Here is an 18,935-nt window from a genome sequence, read left to right on the forward strand (position 1 = left end):
AGGTGACACACGAACTCATTTTTTTGGTTGATTTTTTTTTGTTAAATGGCATTTAAATACATAAAATAAACATCAAAATATAACTCTTTGTTTTACTATGGTTGCAAATATCAAACAATTTCTATATGTGACACGGCACCAGAGTTAAGTAAGTTTAAATGGCACGAGAAATGTACCCATGTGTACAGTATATGTACACAGAAGGCGTGTGGAGGGGTGTGCTAAAGATAACAATTGCTGTTTGGATATAGGGGGTTCAGGAGTAGGCAGCTGTTCATACACCTTGGTGTTGGGCAGGTGGTTCCACAGCAGATGTGACCTTGACAATGTAAAATAGAAAAGCATTATGCAATATACAATTGTGTAATAAGGCTGTCCTACATTGTAGTAAAGGTACGTTTACATTGAAAACAAACGTAACATGATAACAAACTTTCTTTTTGCCATTTCTTAGGAGGATTTAAGTGCAGGTCCATCATTTGGAAGTAGTATACACATAAATGAATATTCTGGAAAGTCCGAAACCATTGCAGATAAGTTGATGCGGAAGTGTCCGCAGGATTTGTCCTGTGTTGTTAAGAACATTCAGCGTTCTCCCCGGATACCAGGAAACATTGCTGTCATCGTGCAGCTACTACACAACATATCGACAATGCTGTCGACAGATGTGGGTGAAGCAAAGATGAAGGTGAGTGGCCTTGAACATTTGTGGGGGGTTTAGGGGGGAGGAGGGGGGAATGGGAAAGGAATGCAGGTTTAGTTGGAGCTTTTGAGGGTCTGAGGAGACCATGTCTTTCACTTCAGTATTTCCATTACCTGGTAAATGTTTAAAATAAATCCTCATTGAAGAAAAAAGTGAATACATTCAGTCAACAAGTATTTAAAGAGAGCACTTACCAGGTGCTGGATTGGACATTGAAGCAAGCTTTTTCCATGTATATTTTGGCTACTGTGAATCTCCAAGAGCTTTTCTAGGTCCTGCAGAGAGGAAGACATTTATCTGTGAATCAGAACAGGTTGCTAAAATGGGGGGAAAAAACCACAACTGGGTGTCCAAAAAACAGCCAGATAGGTCTGCTGCAGAAATGTGAAATGGAATTGGACATGCTTCCTTTGTGTCTGACCTTCAAAGTAGAAGATAAGAAAAAGGAGGTCCACCCTCTGGGGTCAGCTTCCAGTGTGTCATGTTCCTTTACAATGCCCTGCACACAGTTGGGGTTTAATAGATATTAATTATATAGTGGGTGCTCTGGGCAGGGCAGGCAAATTGCTAGTGTCACCCAGGTGTGAAGTGGAACAGATGATGGAAATGAACACGGTGAAGGCTGCATTCCTGTGAGGCAGGCATCACATGAGCAGGGGGAAGGCAGCTCCCTGGTAGTTCTATCCTCCAACACAAACCTGAGTGGCATGTGAGTCACCTGGGGAACTCATTAAGGTGCTCATTCTGATTCACAGGGTTTGGAGTAGGGCCTGAGATTCTGTATCTTTAAGAGGTTCCCAGGGCATGCCTATGTTACTGGTTGAAGGACCACGCTTTATAAAAGTGAAAATTAAATATGGGGCTGCATTTGACCCAGTGAATATATGCACCCTTATGTTCATAACAATGCAATTTACAATAGCTAAGATCCGGAAACAGCCCAGTGCCTCAAGGAAGATGCTTAAGACATTATACCATCTGTGCCCATCAGCAGATGAGTGGATAAAAAAGCTGTGGTACATTCACACCACGGAATACCATGAAACAGTAAAAAGAAGGATCTCTTATCCTTTGAGACAGCATGGAGGGACCTGGAGATTATTATGCTAAGTGAAATAAGCCAGTCAGAAAAAGACAAGTATCACATGTCTCACTCATATGTAGAATCTAAAAACAAAATAAGCTAATGAGCAAAATAGACTCAGCAACATAGAAGCATGGAACCATCTCAGAGGGAATATGGGTGCGGGAGGGGCGGGGGGCGAATGGGAAGATATTTTTTAAAAGCCTAGTTTCTTGGGATATATTCCTAGACGTGGGATCACTGGGTCAAATGGGATTCCATTTTTAGTTTTTTGAGGAAACTCCATACTGTTCTCCACAGTGGCTGCACCAGTCTGAAAGCTACTCATAAATAAATATCCCATTGACATACCGGATGTGTTTATTCATACTACGTGCACCTCCATATCTGGAGATAGCAATGGAAAGAATTTAACTTTCTCCATGAGAGTCAATGACACCCGCAATAGTGTCACTGGGAGGGTGTTGATCAGCAGAGATGAAGCCCAGAAGGTGCGCTCTTCTTCTCAGGTCGTCAGCATTGCATTTCCAACCCTTGGAGCCATCTTAGAGGCCAGTCTTCTGGAAAGGGTCACCGTGAACGGACTTGTCCTGTCTGTCATTCTGCCCAAGGAACTTAAAAGGATCTCACTGGTTTTTGAAAAGATCAGGAATTCAGAGGACAGCAGGACACAGTGTGTTGGCTGGCACTCGTTAGAGAGCAGATGGGACCAGCACGCCTGCCAAATGATCCAGGAAACCTCCCAGCAAGCTGTTTGCAAATGTAGGCCAAGCAAGCTGTTTACCTCCTTCTCCATTCTTATGTCACCACACACCTTGCAGAGCCCCATCCTGACTTACATCACGTACATAGGCCTGGGCGTTTCCATTTGCAGCTTGATCCTTTGCTTGTCCATCGAGGCCTTGGTCTGGAGCCGAGTGACGAAGACAGAGATCTCCTACTTACGCCACTTGTGTATTGCCAACGTCGCGGCTACCTTGCTGATGGCTGATGCGTGGTTCATCGTGGCTTCCTTTCTTAGTGGTCCAAGGACACACCACAATGGATGCGTGGCGGCGACGTTTTTTGTTCATTTCTTTTACCTTGCTGTGTTTTTCTGGATGCTCGCCAAGGCACTTCTCATCCTCTATGGAATCCTGATTGTTTTCCATACACTGCCCAAGTCAGTCCTGGTGGCATCTCTCTTTTCCGTGGGATACGGTTGCCCTTTGGTCATTGCTGTTGTTACAGTGGCTGCCACTGAGCCTGGCAAAGGCTACCTACGGCCTGAGGCCTGCTGGCTCAACTGGGACATGACCAAGGCCCTCCTGGCCTTTGTGGTCCCAGCGCTGGCCATTGTGGTAGTAAACCTGATCACGGTGACACTGGTGATTGTCAAAACCCGGCGAGCTACCATTGGCAGTTCCATGTTCCAGGAGGTGAGAGCCATCGTGAGAATCAGCAAGAACATCGCCATCCTCACACCACTGCTGGGCCTGACCTGGGGATTCGGAATAGCCACGGTCATCGACAATAGCTCCCTGTTCTTCCACATTCTCTTCTCCTTGCTTAATGCTTTCCAGGTAAGTCCAGATGCTTCTGGCCAAGTCCAAAGTGAGAGAATTTGGAAAGAAGTTTTGTGATCAGGAGGGTGTGCCATCACATTTATTTATAAAAGGCAGTGGATTTGGAATAGCCTACTGAGTCAGGAAATACACTTTTGTTTCAGAAAGGCCTGGATTCAAATCTTGACTCTCTCATTTGCTAATGTGTAACATTCTCCTGGGATATTTGCTTAACTTTTCCAAGCCATATTTTCCCACTTATTAAAGGAGCACAATCTGCTTACTTTATAGTAGTTTTTGGAAAATGAAATAAAATAGTGAATGGGACAAGACCAAGTAGCCTAACAGTAGACTGAGTTTTAAATAGTTTAGAAATGAAACAATACCACTTCCCCCCAAATCTAGGTATGTAACTGGGACTATTTACATATGCACATTCATATTTTATTCCATTTAGAATGTTTAGTTACCACTGGAAACCATCTTAATGGTATTAAAGATAATTTCCCTTGTCCTTTCCCCTCTTATCTCACCTCTGTGAATTAAAAAATGTTCACAGTTTCATGTACATCCTTGCCAAACTTTCTATACTCACATATAAGCATATTTTCACATAATATGAGTTAAAAAAACAATGCATAGCATTTTGAAACTTACTCTACCACTTAAAAATACATCCTAGCATTTTTCCAGGTTATGTTTCTTTAATGGCTGGATATTATTCAACAGTCAACAATTCCCTTCTTGAATGAAATTTCTTTTTCATTTTTTTCTGTCACAGTGCACTAATGAGTCAAAGTTTATTGAATGCTAAATATGTAAATAACAACTAATTAAAAAGAAAGCTTTTATTTTTATAGACTTCTAAAATATTTATTTTCCTGAATGTTTCTTTATTTAAAAATAATAGATTTTATGTCAAATATTTTTTCATATTTCTCTTTTAAAATTTAAATGTACATGATTTTATCTACAATAGACATTTTAATGTCTTAGAGAACAATGGTAACATTGTTGCTTTTGTGCGTTTCCATAGAATATATTCATTGTACCCTACACTTTTTGTATAGCTCTTAATAATTATCAATTCCCTTACCCATGTTTATGCAGCTCATCACTGATAGAACTGGGATAAAAAACTAGTGTTCCTAAATTTCTGTTCAGCATATCCAGTGGCTATTTGTCATGTACTTAATGAGTTCATGTCTTAGTCTTCACATTTTCCTTTCCTGTCTCCCTTGGGCCATCTTGACTGTGGTTTTCATTTTGTAATAGCCTGTGAGCACTTGTATTTTTCCCTATCATAACAGGATCAACTTAGTTTGTAATTTAAACTCAGTTTCTGCCTTGATACCTGGCAAGGAAGAGGGTGGGGCCCATCTCAGTACCAATACCGATGGGCCAGTGAGAAACTGAGAGCAGGATTTGGGTCAAGGCCAGACTCCAGGGCAGGCATGAGGCAGTGGTGTTCTGGAGCTGGCTTGTACTGGATCAGGAGAGCTAACTACTATATTTTCAACAAACTTTCAAGGTGGTGTAAACACAGACATCATTACATTCTGTAGACTTACAATTAAATAAATTAGATTTAAATGGAAGGCCAAACATCCTCAAAATGCATCCCTTCCTAATTGTTTTCCATACATTCTCCTATACTTGTGAGGTTATTTAAATCTGCTGTATCTGTCTGGTGGAAACATGAGAGAATGGATGTGCCCATCTCTTCCTGACTCCATGGTCAGCAATGTCATGTTGCTAGATTTAAATTAACCATGGTGAGACCATGTGGATCAAGGTCACCTTGGGAGGAGAGAAGGAGAGCCATAGGTCCAGAGAGGTGGGAGACAGAAACTACTGAGAGGAAGAAGTGGGACAAGCAGAGTGTTAGGATGAACCGAGATGAGGGGCAACTGAGGCTGATAGAGCAAGCGGAGAAGGAAGATCATAAATATCCCAGGAGATCCAGAGGTGTAGGAGAAAGGCTCTTTGAAAGCTTCCTGGTCCTAGGCTGGTGGGAGCACACCCATTAGTTTTTAAGCTCAACCACCCCTTTTACTAAGGAAGGATGATTATACATGGTGGGGGCAAATGCCGGTTTACAACTGAGTACTTGAAACAAAGAATTTGTCCTTATATTATCACTTATTAGTTATTGTATTGTGTTCCATATGAACAACTGTAAACCCACTTTTGCCCCACCCTGTACAGTCAGTTGCTGCATTGAATGCTACTTGGTCAAGGTACCACTTCTAGTTGGTATCTTCTCTTGTATTTACTGAGTATAATTGTGGGCTGGGTAAGATTTGCAGACCCATATAACACTGGGTGGCTTATGAACAGCAGAAATTTATTTCTCAAAGTTCTGGAAGCTGGGGGGGGTCCAAGATCAAGGCATAAGCAGATTCGGTGTCTTGTGAGAACCTACTTTTGGTTTATAGATGGACAGCTAAGAGTGTCAGACAAAAGAGCACTCTAAGAGAAACACTCCAAGCTTGGAGCACTTGCTGTACTGGCTGAATGGAGATGTATAGTTAGTATGTTTGGAGGAATGGATTAGCTGCATGGCCATCCAGGCACTGGTCCCTGTTAAGTCCTCCACTGCTCAGCTAAGCTTTTGCAAATCATGGCACAGTGGGTTTGGTATCGTCCTTGCTGATGACCACCTGGTTATAACATCTTTATTATTTTGTATTTCACCCATGTGCCTCGACAGGCCTCTGCCTGGGTAAGGGTTCACATTTGATTATGCAATCAGAGCAACTTAATAAGGTGCCTAAATCAAAGGTCATTATCTTATTTCTCTTCTCAGATGAGCAAAGAGCTGAGTATTCACACTTTTAAGAGAAATTTTGTCTGATCAATATTGCTGTCTATCACATTTTCAAAGTTGAGTCTCTGAGCTTCCCTTTCCTTATCTGCAAAATAGGATGAATACTTTTCCTTCTTCCCAAGTGGTTTTGTACCGCTACATATGAAAAAGATTGAAACCTCAAATGGACTATAATGATGGAGGACCAGCCTCCATCATTATATTTTTTATGGACGATGAGAGATATGAGAGCTAATTAATACTCTCTATATTATATTTGGATCACTTATTTATGAGCACCTATTATGTGCTTAGAAACTCAATCTGTTTGGTGTCTTGGTTTTTCTGATGATCCATGTACCTAATTTTTCTTTGCAAATTTTATAACAGTTTTTTGGTTGTGGATGGGGGAGGGAGGTTGAGGGTGTTAAATAAAGCTGAGCATGGATGCTTTTTATTTATTTATTTCTGTGGAAATTTCTTTCATTACTAATTACTCAGGGATTGTAAGGCTGCCATCCATCGCCTAACATCTCCTGGCTATTGCTTGGACCATTGTATTTTGATGAGATGCACAGCTCCTGATAAATAAAAAACACTTTATTTTGCCCAAATTAAAAATAAATTCTTATAATATGTTTATATTAATTAGGGACCTTGGTCTGTTAGGCTTTCTGAAGTACCCCAAGTATCTAGAACATGGCTGGCACGTGGAAGACACTCTATTAATATTTGTTGAGTGGAAGAATATAGGTATTGTGATCTTAAAATGAGTCACACATTAAATCATATAGTCTGCATTTTTGTTTTATTTTGTTTTTTAGTTAGTTTTATCAGTTTCAGGATAGGAATCAATAATGAGTGCCGGTATTATCAACATTACTTTGTAAATTGCTCTTCTTCACTCTTCTCTCTTTCTCAGGGCTTCTTCATCTTGGTGTTTGGAACAATCCTGGATCCAAAGGTACCATTAATTTTTCTTGTTTTTTTGTTTTTATTTTTGTTTTTCTGCATTAACAATACTGGGCCCTGAAATGTTCATTTGTAAAGTCGACCTATTCAGGGTCTTTCATCTCAATTATTTGTACAGACACTTGAACAGGACATCACTGCTCTTTATGATGCAAGTAATATCAGCCATCTTTCAAGCTCTTATGGGGCTAACCATATTATGTACATTAGCTCTAATCCTGAAAACAATATTGGGTATTTCTATTTTCAATTTTATGGATGAGGAAACAGACTCAATGATTAAGTAGCTTGCTTTAGAAACTAACTCGTTGAAGCAGAAAGGAATTTATTAAATCTCACAATATCATCTTTGGGAAGATATCTCTTTGGCTTGGACACATGGGGTCTACACACCAGGAATAGTCCCCGATTCATAGCATAGAACTGCTCCACCTGCAACCTGTTTCTAACTTTGCTGGACACAGAAGCAAAGCTCACCAAAACCAATGCCAGACTTGGATGCTGAACTAGAGTTGATGCTACTGCTGTTTCAGGGATCACCTCTATCCTGCCTGCTGAGGGCCACTGGCACCTGCTTTTTGAGTTTTCAGGTCTGATTGGCTGAGCCCAGGTCACATGGCTGCATCTTAGCTGCAAGGGAGGCTGAGAAAGTGAGTTCATGTCTTCTACCTTGAAGAGCAATGGATTCAAGGAAGGGAATTCTCCTAGTACAAAGAATGTATATGTAGTGGGTGGTGAAAACAAATAAAACCTAAACATATGAGCAAAACACCAAATATTTGCTTAGGTCTCTAACATCACTCTTTTTCCATTGTACTATACTATTTCTTGAAATGAGAAAAGCAAATAACCCTCATGTAGATGCAAACACCTTCACTGCAGGGTTTATTATTTACTGTTTAATTAATTAATTATATTATATTATCAATGCTATTCTACTAACAAGTTAATATGCAAGGTTTGTTAAAAAACAAAAGGCATTTCACAATGGTCCTTTCATTTTCTCATGAGGGTACCATAACCTGATATTCAGAGGTGACAGTTTGACTATTTGTCTATTAATCTTGATATTTGTTTGTATTAGTTGCTTATAACTGAGAAGTTTTTTAACTCTCATGAACCTCAGATTTCTGAAAGGGAATGCAGAAATAAATTATGCTTCCCCTGCCTTTTTTGCTAAATTATGATAAAGAACAAAAGCAATTTTGCAAGGGAAGACACATAGAAAGCACTGAAGTTATATAGTTGTAGATCATATTATTGTTTTTTTGGTTTTTTAAATTATTTTTTGATTTTTTACAGAGAGGAAGGGAGAGGAATAGAGAGTTAGAAACATCAATGAGAGAGAAACATTGATCAGCTGACTCCTTCACATCCCCTTCAGGGGATGTGCCCACAACCAAGGTACATGCCTTTGACTAGAATCGAACTTGGGACCTTTCAGTCCGCAGGCCAACGCTCTATCCACTGAGCCAAACCAATTAGGGCTATTATGTTTTTTAATTAATCTAAAGCCAAAACTAGTATTTGTAGCCAGAGCATCAGTAACATTATTAGTGGACCTGTATTAGGTGTTATGAAGTGTGCTAAAACCTCTAAGACATGGACACGTCCATCAAAAGCAAAACCTAATATCTTTAAAATTATAATGTAAAAGGTAAATACTGAAAGGTATTATATTTAATTGACAAAAAGTTATACAGTAGTCCCCCCATATTAATGGAGAATACTTTCCAAGATCCCCAGGGGATTTGTGAAACCATGGATAATATGTATTCCTATTTATAGTCCGTTTTTCTCCTACATGTACACATTTATTTTAATTTATGATAAAGTTTAATTTATAAATTAGGCACAGTAAGAGATTAGCAATAACTAATAATAAAATAGAACAAATATAACAATATACTATAACAAAAATTATGTAATTTCTTTCTTCCTTCCTTTCTTTCTTCCTTTCTTTCTTTCTTTCTTTCTTTCTTTCTTTTTCTTCTTTCTTATTTTAAATATGGGTTTGTTTGACCCCAAAGTGCATACTTTTAATCTCAATACATTCTACTTATTGAACACAAATTATTTTATTTTTCCTTATAACTATGAAAGGGAGACAGGAAACTGATTACAGACCACAGGGTACCTGTGTTAATCTTCCAGCTCTGGAGACAGGAAGTCTGAGATCAAGGTGTTGACAGGTTTGGTTTCCCCTGAGGACTCTCTCCTTGGTTTACAGAGAGCTGCTTTCTTGCTATGTCTCCACTTGGTCTTTCCTCTGGCACACATCCCTGGTGTGTCTTCTTCTTATAAGGACACTGTCCCACTGGATTTGGTCCCTTCCCTTATGACCTCATTTAATCTTTTTATTTTATTTCAACTACCTTATTATAGTATACTCACCTTTTCACTTAAAGGAAACACTTTATGGCTCTCTTTGGCATATCTGAATCACCAGCATCACTGCTCTTGCCTCTTGGGGCTATTATTAAGTAAAATACTGCTTACTTGAACACAAGCACTGTGATACTGTGACAGTCAATCTGATGATCGACATGATTAAGTGACTAACTGGTAGATAATGTACATAGCACAGAGACAGGCAGATGGAGCAGAATGGCAGGAGACTTCATTACACTACTCAGAACAGCACACAATTTAAGAGGAATAAATTGTTTATTTCTGGAATTTTTCATTTAATATTTTTGGACCTTGGTTGACTGTGGGTAACTGAAACTATGGAAAGCAAAACCACAGGTAAGAGGCCACTACTGTGTATACCAGTAGTCTTTACACTTTTAGAATCAGTAAAAACCAGTAAGCACATATCCCCAGTGCTTGTTATGAATTTACAAGGTATGTATTATACACACTATGAAACATAGAATTGAAAAAAGATAAGAGAAAAAAAAATACTAGAGCAGTGGTTCTCAACCTTCTGGCCCTTTAAATACAGTTCCTCATGTTGTGACCAAACCATAAAATTATTTTCATTGCTACTTCATAACTGTAGTGTTGCTACTGTTATGAATCGTAATGTAAGTATCTGATATGCAGGATGGTCTTAGGCGACCCCTGTGAAAGGGTCGTTCAACCGCCAAAGGGGCCACAACCCACAGGTGGGGAACCTCTGTACTAGAGGCTCCAGTATGTCTTTACTAGTACATATGCAATGGACTTTGAGTACATGGAATCCCAGCCCAGGCAATGCTTTTACATCTTTGGAGCCATGTTTGACAAAAACACTACATTTTCAGGGCAGGGTGAAGTCAGTCTGAGCTAGAGGGCTTCGGTATATATAAACTGTGAGGACAAAACTTCTACCAGGCCTTGGAAGGTGAGTAACACTTTATATAGCAAAAAGAGAGAGGGAGTAGAAATAACAAGAGAGTGCCTTGTCCAGTAGGAGAGAGTTAGGGAAAAGGACAGGATCATCTGAAGTCAGGGAACTCAACTCCCGCTGGCTCTGTCTCTTAATAGTTGACTGACTGCATGCTACATGATCTTGGAGTATTCATTTCCCCAGTTGTTATTTATTATTATTTTCTTTGTTCCACAGGTCTTTGTTATGTTGTGTAGAATTCCTTCCTTTTTTTCCTTTAAACCATGGTTAAGGCCTCTAAAAAAAGGAAGTTTAAATAATTGAAAAAATGTGGGAAATGTTCAACTCTTCAAGTACTCCCCCCAAAATAGTCCCAAAGTTAAGAATCCTCAAACTGGTGGCCAACTGTATTTCTTAGCCTTTGAGTTCATGTTCAAGGCCCTGATTATAAACCTCCTATATTAGCTCCACTTTGCTTATGTCTCCTACCTCCCCACCTTCTCCCAGACCACTTCACCAAGTTACTAATCCCTCCATATTCCTCCAACAGGCCCTGGTAACACACTTCCCTGCTGCAATATTAGCCAGGCCCCAAAACATTGACTACTTATCATCTTTTAATTCTTAATTTTTTAATCAACTATCTAGATAAGAGAAGCCTTAAAGAATCGAGTAACCTCTGCAAAATGGATCTCCAGAATATCAGAGGTAAAGCCTTCATGTTCATTTTCTCACCTAAAGGTTTGACAAGATAACAATGCTGGAGTTTCTGGCATATGGGGTGTTGCTAAAACTATCCTTTAATGCTCTGTGGTAGGGAGTTTTCACAAGTGCCCAGTGAAGCTATTCAAATTCTTTCTGGAGTCCTGGGACCACATCCAAAGAAATAAAACTAGACTTAAATGCATTCAGAGGAGCGTGACAAAGCATCAGGTCCAGGAGAGGCAAGCTGTACACCACAGAGCAGGAGAGAAAGGCTGAAACAGACAAACAAGAGAAGATTAAAGTCTCAGGTTCCCATGACAGCCCACTTGTTCTCTATGACTCTAACTGCTTGAACCACATCCAAAGTGTGAAAATTCAGGGAAACAAATTCTGATCCTCCACAAAGAGCTATCTAATAGGTTATCAAGAGGGGTCACCAGCCATAGTTATTGGACTTGAAAAGGAAGGTTAGGGGCCTGTTCAGTCAATGGATGGTATATATGCCCTTTCACTTATCATCACTTCCTATAATTTAATAACCATGTAGTATTGGTATGTAAGGTGCAACCTGGGAAAAACTGGAAAAAATTTAAATGGCAGCAAAAGAGGGGCTTCAGGGTTGGCCCAGGGAACAACCCCAGAAACAAGAGAAGAGGCCATCTGGAGTTCCCCACGCTGACATCTGGTGGGCTCCACGGGGGCCAGCATGGGCTGGTGTTGGAGGAGAGTTTCAAGCAGAGGGGTGACGGGCACCCTGGGATCCTGGGTAACATCATTGTCCACTCCCTATAATCCATGCCTTTCCTTTCCCTCTCCTTTGCTTTCCTGAGCCCTCTTTTTTTTTTCTTCCCTTTATTTTTCTATCCTTTCTTACTTTACTCTCACCAAAGCTTTGACCTTATTTCCAGCCCTTGGTCTTTATACCCGGGAGATTGCTGACCCCTCTACATTCCTTTCTTCTAAAAAATAAACAACAACAACAAAAATAAAATAATGACACCTACCCCTCCAACCTCCCACCTACCTCACCATGTTTTATTGAGAATAAAGCAGTGGTTCTAAAGCAATAGTCTTCTAAAATAATACATACATACATACATACCCAGGCCAGGTGGTTAATTTTGTTGGAGTGTCATCCCATGCATCTAAAGGTTGCAGGTTCAATTCCCAGTCAGGGCACATACCCGGTCAGGGCATGGGAGGCAACTGATTGATGTTTCTTGAATCAATGTTTCTCTGTTTCTCTCTCTCTCTCTTCCTCCCCTCCTTTCTTTAAACATATATTCTGGTGAGGATTAAATTAATAATAATAATAATAATAACAACAACAACAATAATAAAGCAAAGGTACTCAACCTTAGCCAAACATCAGAATCAATCAGGATGCTTCAAATAATGTTGCCTGGGTCCCAACCCTGGAGGTTCTCATTAACGTAGTCTGCAGTGTGGCTTGGGTTTTGGGTGATTTTCATGTAGTCAAGGTTGAGAGGCACTCATTCAAGCCTTCCTGAAGTGTCTTAGCATCGTAAAGATGTTCACACCAGTACACTTCCTATAAGCATTCCCTACTACCTCACTCTGGTCTGCTACCATGCTCTCAGGAGGGAGGCATGACTCTTCCAATCCCTTCCCATTTAGCACAGCTCCATCCTTATGTGTTCTTAGTATTGATCCATTCAGGGAAATTCTGTTCTTCAATGGTTTGGAAAAGTAGTAATATACGGGGATCCAGCCGGCAACCCAGGCATGTTCCCTGACCGGGAATGGAACCATGACCTCCTGGTTCATAAGTCAATGCTCAACCACTGAGCCACACCAGCTGAGCAAAATAGTTGTGTTGTTTTTTGTTTTTCCCCCTAAATATATATCAGGATTGTCAGGATCATATCAGAACCTTATTATCAGTTTTTTTGTTTTATTGTCTGAGCCAGTGGTTTTCAGTGCTGGTTGAACCTGAGAAATACCTAGAGAGTTTTTTTAAAATACCACTATCCTGACCTTACCCTCAGAGAATTTGACCAGAAAGTTCTCTAGTGATTCTAAGTGCTGCCAGGGTTAAGAACCACCGGTCTACGTACTAAGTAAATTTATCCTAACCTCTCGTAGCCCTTCCCTCTCTCTGCCCACTAATTTTCTGTTATTGGAAGTCACTTTCATCAGCCTTGCTCAGAGCAAGTAGGCTTGCCATCTGTTTTCTTCTCCCCTGCTTTGCAGGCCTCTGACCCCTAGGTGGCAGTCCTCTACAGTCCGGGTTGAACTTCATGTGAGACCTGCCTGGGTCAGCCCAGGTTCCCAACCCAGGCTAATCAATGTGCTTGTCTGGGTTCATTTAATATTTGATGTGATGAATTAGTCTATGCTCATGTGGTAAAATTCTACCAGTCAATTAATGTATTGCCTACCCTAGGCAACATATGCCTAAAACACAGCATATTTTAGACTCAGGCCCATCACAAGGGAATGACTGTAACTTAGAAAATTTCAGCAGGTCAGCTAAGAAGAAAAGAGTTAGGGGCTAGGAAATACGTTCGTGTTGATCTCTCCTTCTAGTCCACTCAACTGCCTTCTCTCCTTTCCCTCCCAAACTAGAGGCTCCTTCCAGAGAAGGAGCCAGGCAGGCCAAGGAGGGGGGGATCTCTCCCGCCAGCCTGTCCCTGTGTTTTCAGCAGTTTGAATACAAAGAGAGGGAGAAAGTGAAATGTTAAAATAAATTGCTGTAGGTTACAGTTCTCCATGTGCTTTGGATAATTGTGATCATTGAAAACAAAGCAATAATAACTGAAATTATACTTCTGTCTTCAACAGAACCTTTCTTCTGATTTCTCTTGTCGCCACACCAAAGGGCCAAGCTAACAAACCAGGCCACACTCCTAACTTGGGAGGTGAGTGCAAAGCAAGTGGGGTCCTATATACATGCTACACATAAGACATTTCTTTGGGGGGGGGAATTACAATTTGATTAATTCTGATTAGAAATGATTTTTGTGTTGATTGAAAGGATTCTCCTTATGCAATCTATTCTCATCTAGCTAATGTCAGAGGTACATTCACACTTCTGGTTCTCGCACTACCGAAATTTTGGTTGTTCCTGTGAAACCACTGGGCCTGTCAGAGAATGCTCTTGAACCAGCGTGGGTATATTTAAGAGGAGAGTGAGCAGAGGTGCCGGCTCTTCACAGCTGCTCTCCCCTCACCCCCCTTTTCTAGTTCCCTAGCCCCAGGACATCTTCTGTGACATCAATAATACCCCCATGTTTCTCACTGAGGGAAATCTTTTCCCTCGTGCTAAACAATCAAGGAATTATGGTACAGGCTATCTATGTGACGTCTCAAGGATAATGTAGAAGCGCATTTACATTTGAGGATAGTGTCTGAGAGATATACAGAGACACAGAGAAAAACACAGTAAGAAAGGGAACCATGGGGGGCAGGGGTTGGGGAAGAGAAGTAGAAATACTTACCAAGAGGCATGACAACTCACTGTTGGAAGAGAGCCATCTAGATACACAGAAATGTGCAAAGGGTCTTCCAGTCACTGTGTCCACAGCCCTGTAGATCTAGAGAGAGAAGACCAAACAGGGAGACAGAGACACCCACACCGGGACACCCCCTTAGAAAAGGGGGGTGAGGGGAGAGCAGCTGTGAAGAGCCAGCACCTCTGCTCACTCTCCTCTTAAATATACCCACACTGGTTCAAGAGCATTCTCTGACAGGCCCAGTGGTTTCATAGGAACAACCAAAATTTCGGTAGTGCGAGAACCAGAAGTGTGAATGTACCTCTGACATTAGCTAGATGAGAATGGATTGCATTCACAATCAGGGAGAGAGAGGCACTCAGATGTATCTAGAGAGAGCCCACCACTCCCACCCCAACACATCCGGGTTCCAGCAGCCTCTGTGGCTGAGACCTTCTTCAACAGCCCAGGGCCTTTTACAATGAAAGGGATATTTCCCAGGAAGAAAGGAAGTGGTCCAGCTTAAAGAAAGACAAAGTTTTGAACTCAGCACTTGTAGGCAGTAGAACAAGCCTGTTCCCTGGATTCCAGAGGGACTTAAACGAAAGAGCCTCTCCATCCACCAAGGAGACTCTACCCAAAGGGGGCTTATCATTCCAGAAAGAGTGAACCCACAGTACAGTTGGTGTGGGGCTTTAGGGTCTTGCTGCTTGTACAGTAAAGCTGTGATTCTCTGTTCTTGACAAGGTCATACATTCCACGAATGGCAGAACCCCCAGGAGAAGTGTGTTTATTCCTGTCGTCTAGCCCCTGGGGAGTATGAAGACAGCCTGTGGTGCTGATTGAGGAGGACGTGACTACGGAAAGGATGGAAGGCCCCTCTGTCTACATCTGTGCTGCTAATCGCTTCTCTCTCATCAACTGTCAACACATATATGCCATTCTGGGCATCTACAGGGCACAGAAAGGCAAAGTGGGCCACAGCAGGCCTTAGTCTTGCCGAGGCCTCTGGAAAAGCACTCTGGCTCATTTTGACGAAGGTGTCCTGGGATGTCACCTGGCTGGATTCTGTGGGTTCCTGAGGGAGGGGCCCCCACCAACAGTCGGGCTGACTCTAAGTAGGTCATTGCTGGCTCTCTGTACCAAAGGAATCCTATTGCCAGCATATTCCACTCCTCCAAATTTAAATGGTTGCATGGTCAACCTGGCTTGGGCTTCAATGCAACTTTTTTTTTTTGTGGCTGTGAACCAAGTGAAATAGGTAGAGCTTTTGAACCAGAAAGATGCTCATTTTAAGTTAAGGAGACTGAAGCCTAGAACAATGGGTCACAGCTAATCAAGGCTTCAGCCAAAGGCAAAAACCCAAGTCTGCGGGCTTCTAGTCCTGGGCTTTCTCCAAAGGCAAGGCACTGCTGGGGGGACACTGTCTGCTCTGGCATGTAATTGACCCTCACCGACACCATGGTTTGGTTTGTTTTGTTTTAAACCTGGGATGAGAACGGGAAATATCATGTTTCAAGTAGAGAGCTGCTCATTTTCTTATCTTTGTATGTAAACAAATTCATCATTCAAAGCTTATTTTCTTATCTTTGTATGTAAACAAATTCATCATTCAAAGCAGGTCCCGCCTAATAGGAGATCAGTATTACAGATAGAAGCCCTTTTTATAAAAAAAAAAGAAAAGAAAAGAAAAGGAAGAAAGTAAGTAAGGAAGAAAGAAAATGCTCCTTTATAAAATGAGTACACAGGTTGATGAATCAGAAGAAAAATTAGTGGATAAAGAAAAGGGGTCATTGGGTAGCCCCTAATTTTCTTACCAGAAGCCCGCATTAATGATGTTACATTACAAATGGAAGAACAAGACTCACTTTGTGAATGAGTGAGATCTCTCTCACTTTCTCTCTCTTACAAAAAATTTCCTCTAAGTGGGAAAGTTTGAGAAAGTTAAATTGTAATAAAGAAGTCCATCAGAAGGTAGAAAAAAAATACACCAACCTGGAGAAGGAGTCATCTTCTAAGTGGCATTGCTCATGTCGGGATGACAATTGTCCCTGTCTCCAATGAAGGCAGAAACGACATTCCCAGTACTTCTGTGGGGTCTCTTCAAGGAAAGGGTGTGGGACAGGCACAGTGTGGGTTCTCAATGCACAGACTTCAGTGAAAAGAAATGTCCTTTACCCAGAGTGGATACATGGACGTGAGGAGGGAACTCTCATGAAGCCAAATAGCTATAAGAATGTGAATCTGGAACTTTAGAAAGGACTGGATCCAATTGTCCCATTTTACAGAAAAGAACTCTAAGCATGAGAGGGTGGGGGAAAGGGAGAAAGAGAGAGAGAGGACATTCATCCTCATTGTGCATTGAGCACTCACATCTAGCATGAAAGCACACTCTACTCCAATGTACTCACACCCCACAATAGGATGGCAGGGAAAACATTCTACCTAAGGATTATTATTAACCAAGAAAGGCCCATGGATGGCAAGAGAGAAACTCCGGAATGATTTGGGAATCCCTTGAGCAAGCTGTGCATCTCCCCTGCGGCCTACCACCCAGCCTGCTCCATCCTGAAAGATGTCAATAAACTTGCACGGACCAGCTTGGCTGTGGATGACCCTGGGTGGAAACACATTCAATGTCCTGTTCACACCTCACCAAGGAAGTGACTGGTCAAGTGGCTCAAGGAAAAATTGGTGCTAACAGTGTCTAAGACAGAGGCATAGTGAGAACTCATTGGCAGGTATTTAAATTTCTTGGACTTTAATTTTCTTACCTATACATTGAGGAAACTAGGAGCCTACCTCATAGGGTTGTTGTCAAGATTAGATGAACATTTGGAGGTAAAGAGTAGAATAGCACGTGTCAAATAGCAGTTGGCCATTAAAATGTGAGCAGTTTTCATGTGAGTACCTGTGAATTCATGCACACACACAAGCACACGCAAGTAAGCACACAGCTATAACCATGAGTTTGACTGGAGACACTCCCATGGGAGTTAGTCCAGTGACTTCTAAATAAAAGTTAAGTATTTGATTCAGCCAATAAAGTCTGCTGAGCTTGCCATTGGCTGACCCTTTCATCCAATGTTACCACGGTCGTAAGATATAGTTCCTTGCCCAGGAATGAGTATACATAATGGTTCTACTCAGGGCACCCTGCGTCTGAGTTCTGCTTCACTCTGTGCCTCCTCTGTGAAAGCTCTCTTGACTTGTCCGACCAGGGTGCTGACTCTCCCCTCCTGGTTTCCTGTAATATTTATAATCTGTGTCATTCACTTCATGTTTAGTATTTATTGTGCTACATTGTTTACTTTCAGTATTTTTTGTGTGCGTATATTTTCTAGATACCCCTGTAGACCTTTGGGGACAGGATTACTGACCTTTGTGATTTACCATGTTAACTCGCTTTTGTATGTCCAAATGCAGACCAAGGCACCGTGCCCATAGAATATGTTCAATAAAGTCCCTTGATTACACAACCAAAGGTTTGATGATACTGACTTTTCCAATTCCCACATGGCCTGGTACTTGACTGGCAACCTCAATGAAACTGACCTATTTCTACAAGCGTCACCTCCCTGATCTTCCTTACTATAAAAGATAGAACCACAATGCCTTTCACTTCCCCTGGCAATATTTAAATGGAGACTTGCATTGAATTTTGGAGTCCAGAAGATATGTAAGTAGAAGACACTAGAATAGAGATGTATGGGACTATTGGATGATATGAAGGACAGTACAAACTGGCTACCTGTCTGAAGTCAGGTTATGTGATGTTTCCCGACTTTTCTTTCTGGCCCGAAGTCCCTATGGCCATGGCCCCAGGGAGAAGCTCAGTAAGAACTACTTGGCCCAGTCACTAAAAAATAAAACAAAAATCTAGGCTTTTTTCCCCAAGTTCAATATCAGTACAGGCAAAAACGTGATAGCCTTTAAACATTATCAACAACAGTGGCAGGACCTTGCATTGTATCCCCAGTTCTAATTACACCCGTGCCGTGGATGCAAACAGAGTCTGATCATCTGAGATAAAGGCGAGAAATTAAAGGACAAACAAGTGACTCATTCTAATGGCTCTGCTTCAGACAAGAGAAACCTGTAATTTCTCTTAGGCGTGCTTGACGGACCCAGGTGGAGTGAATCACAGACTTACACAAGACTTGAAACCACGGCCAGTTCTACAGTTCTCATGTTGGCCTCTCACAGCAGACAGCAGGTTTGCATGGGGGCTCCTGGATTTCCCCTTCAAAACATGGAGAAGAAGGACCGCAGCCCCTGAAGGGGGACCCGGGGAGGGGCCGAGGCAGGTGCACGTGATGGTGGGGCGCAGAGGGGGGAAGCTCAGCGCCG

General features: G+C 41.5%; 1 protein-coding gene across 1 annotated transcript in view; it reads left to right on the forward strand.

The window, feature by feature from the left end:
• ADGRF2 (adhesion G protein-coupled receptor F2) overlaps positions 1-7,374 on the forward strand; it is a 26,499-nt gene extending 19,125 nt beyond the window's left edge. The window contains exons 5-8 of the mRNA XM_015565317.1: positions 455-688; positions 2,108-3,349; positions 7,063-7,104; positions 7,231-7,374. Of these exons, the coding sequence (XP_015420803.1) occupies positions 455-688; positions 2,108-3,349; positions 7,063-7,104; positions 7,231-7,374 (1,662 nt within the window). The remainder of the gene's footprint in view (positions 1-454; positions 689-2,107; positions 3,350-7,062; positions 7,105-7,230) is intronic.
• Positions 7,375-18,935: the final 11,561 nt, after the last annotated feature.

The sequence above is a fragment of the Myotis davidii genome, unplaced genomic scaffold, assembly GCF_000327345.1.
Source record: "Myotis davidii unplaced genomic scaffold, ASM32734v1 scaffold240, whole genome shotgun sequence".
NCBI lineage: Eukaryota > Metazoa > Chordata > Mammalia > Chiroptera > Vespertilionidae > Myotis > Myotis davidii.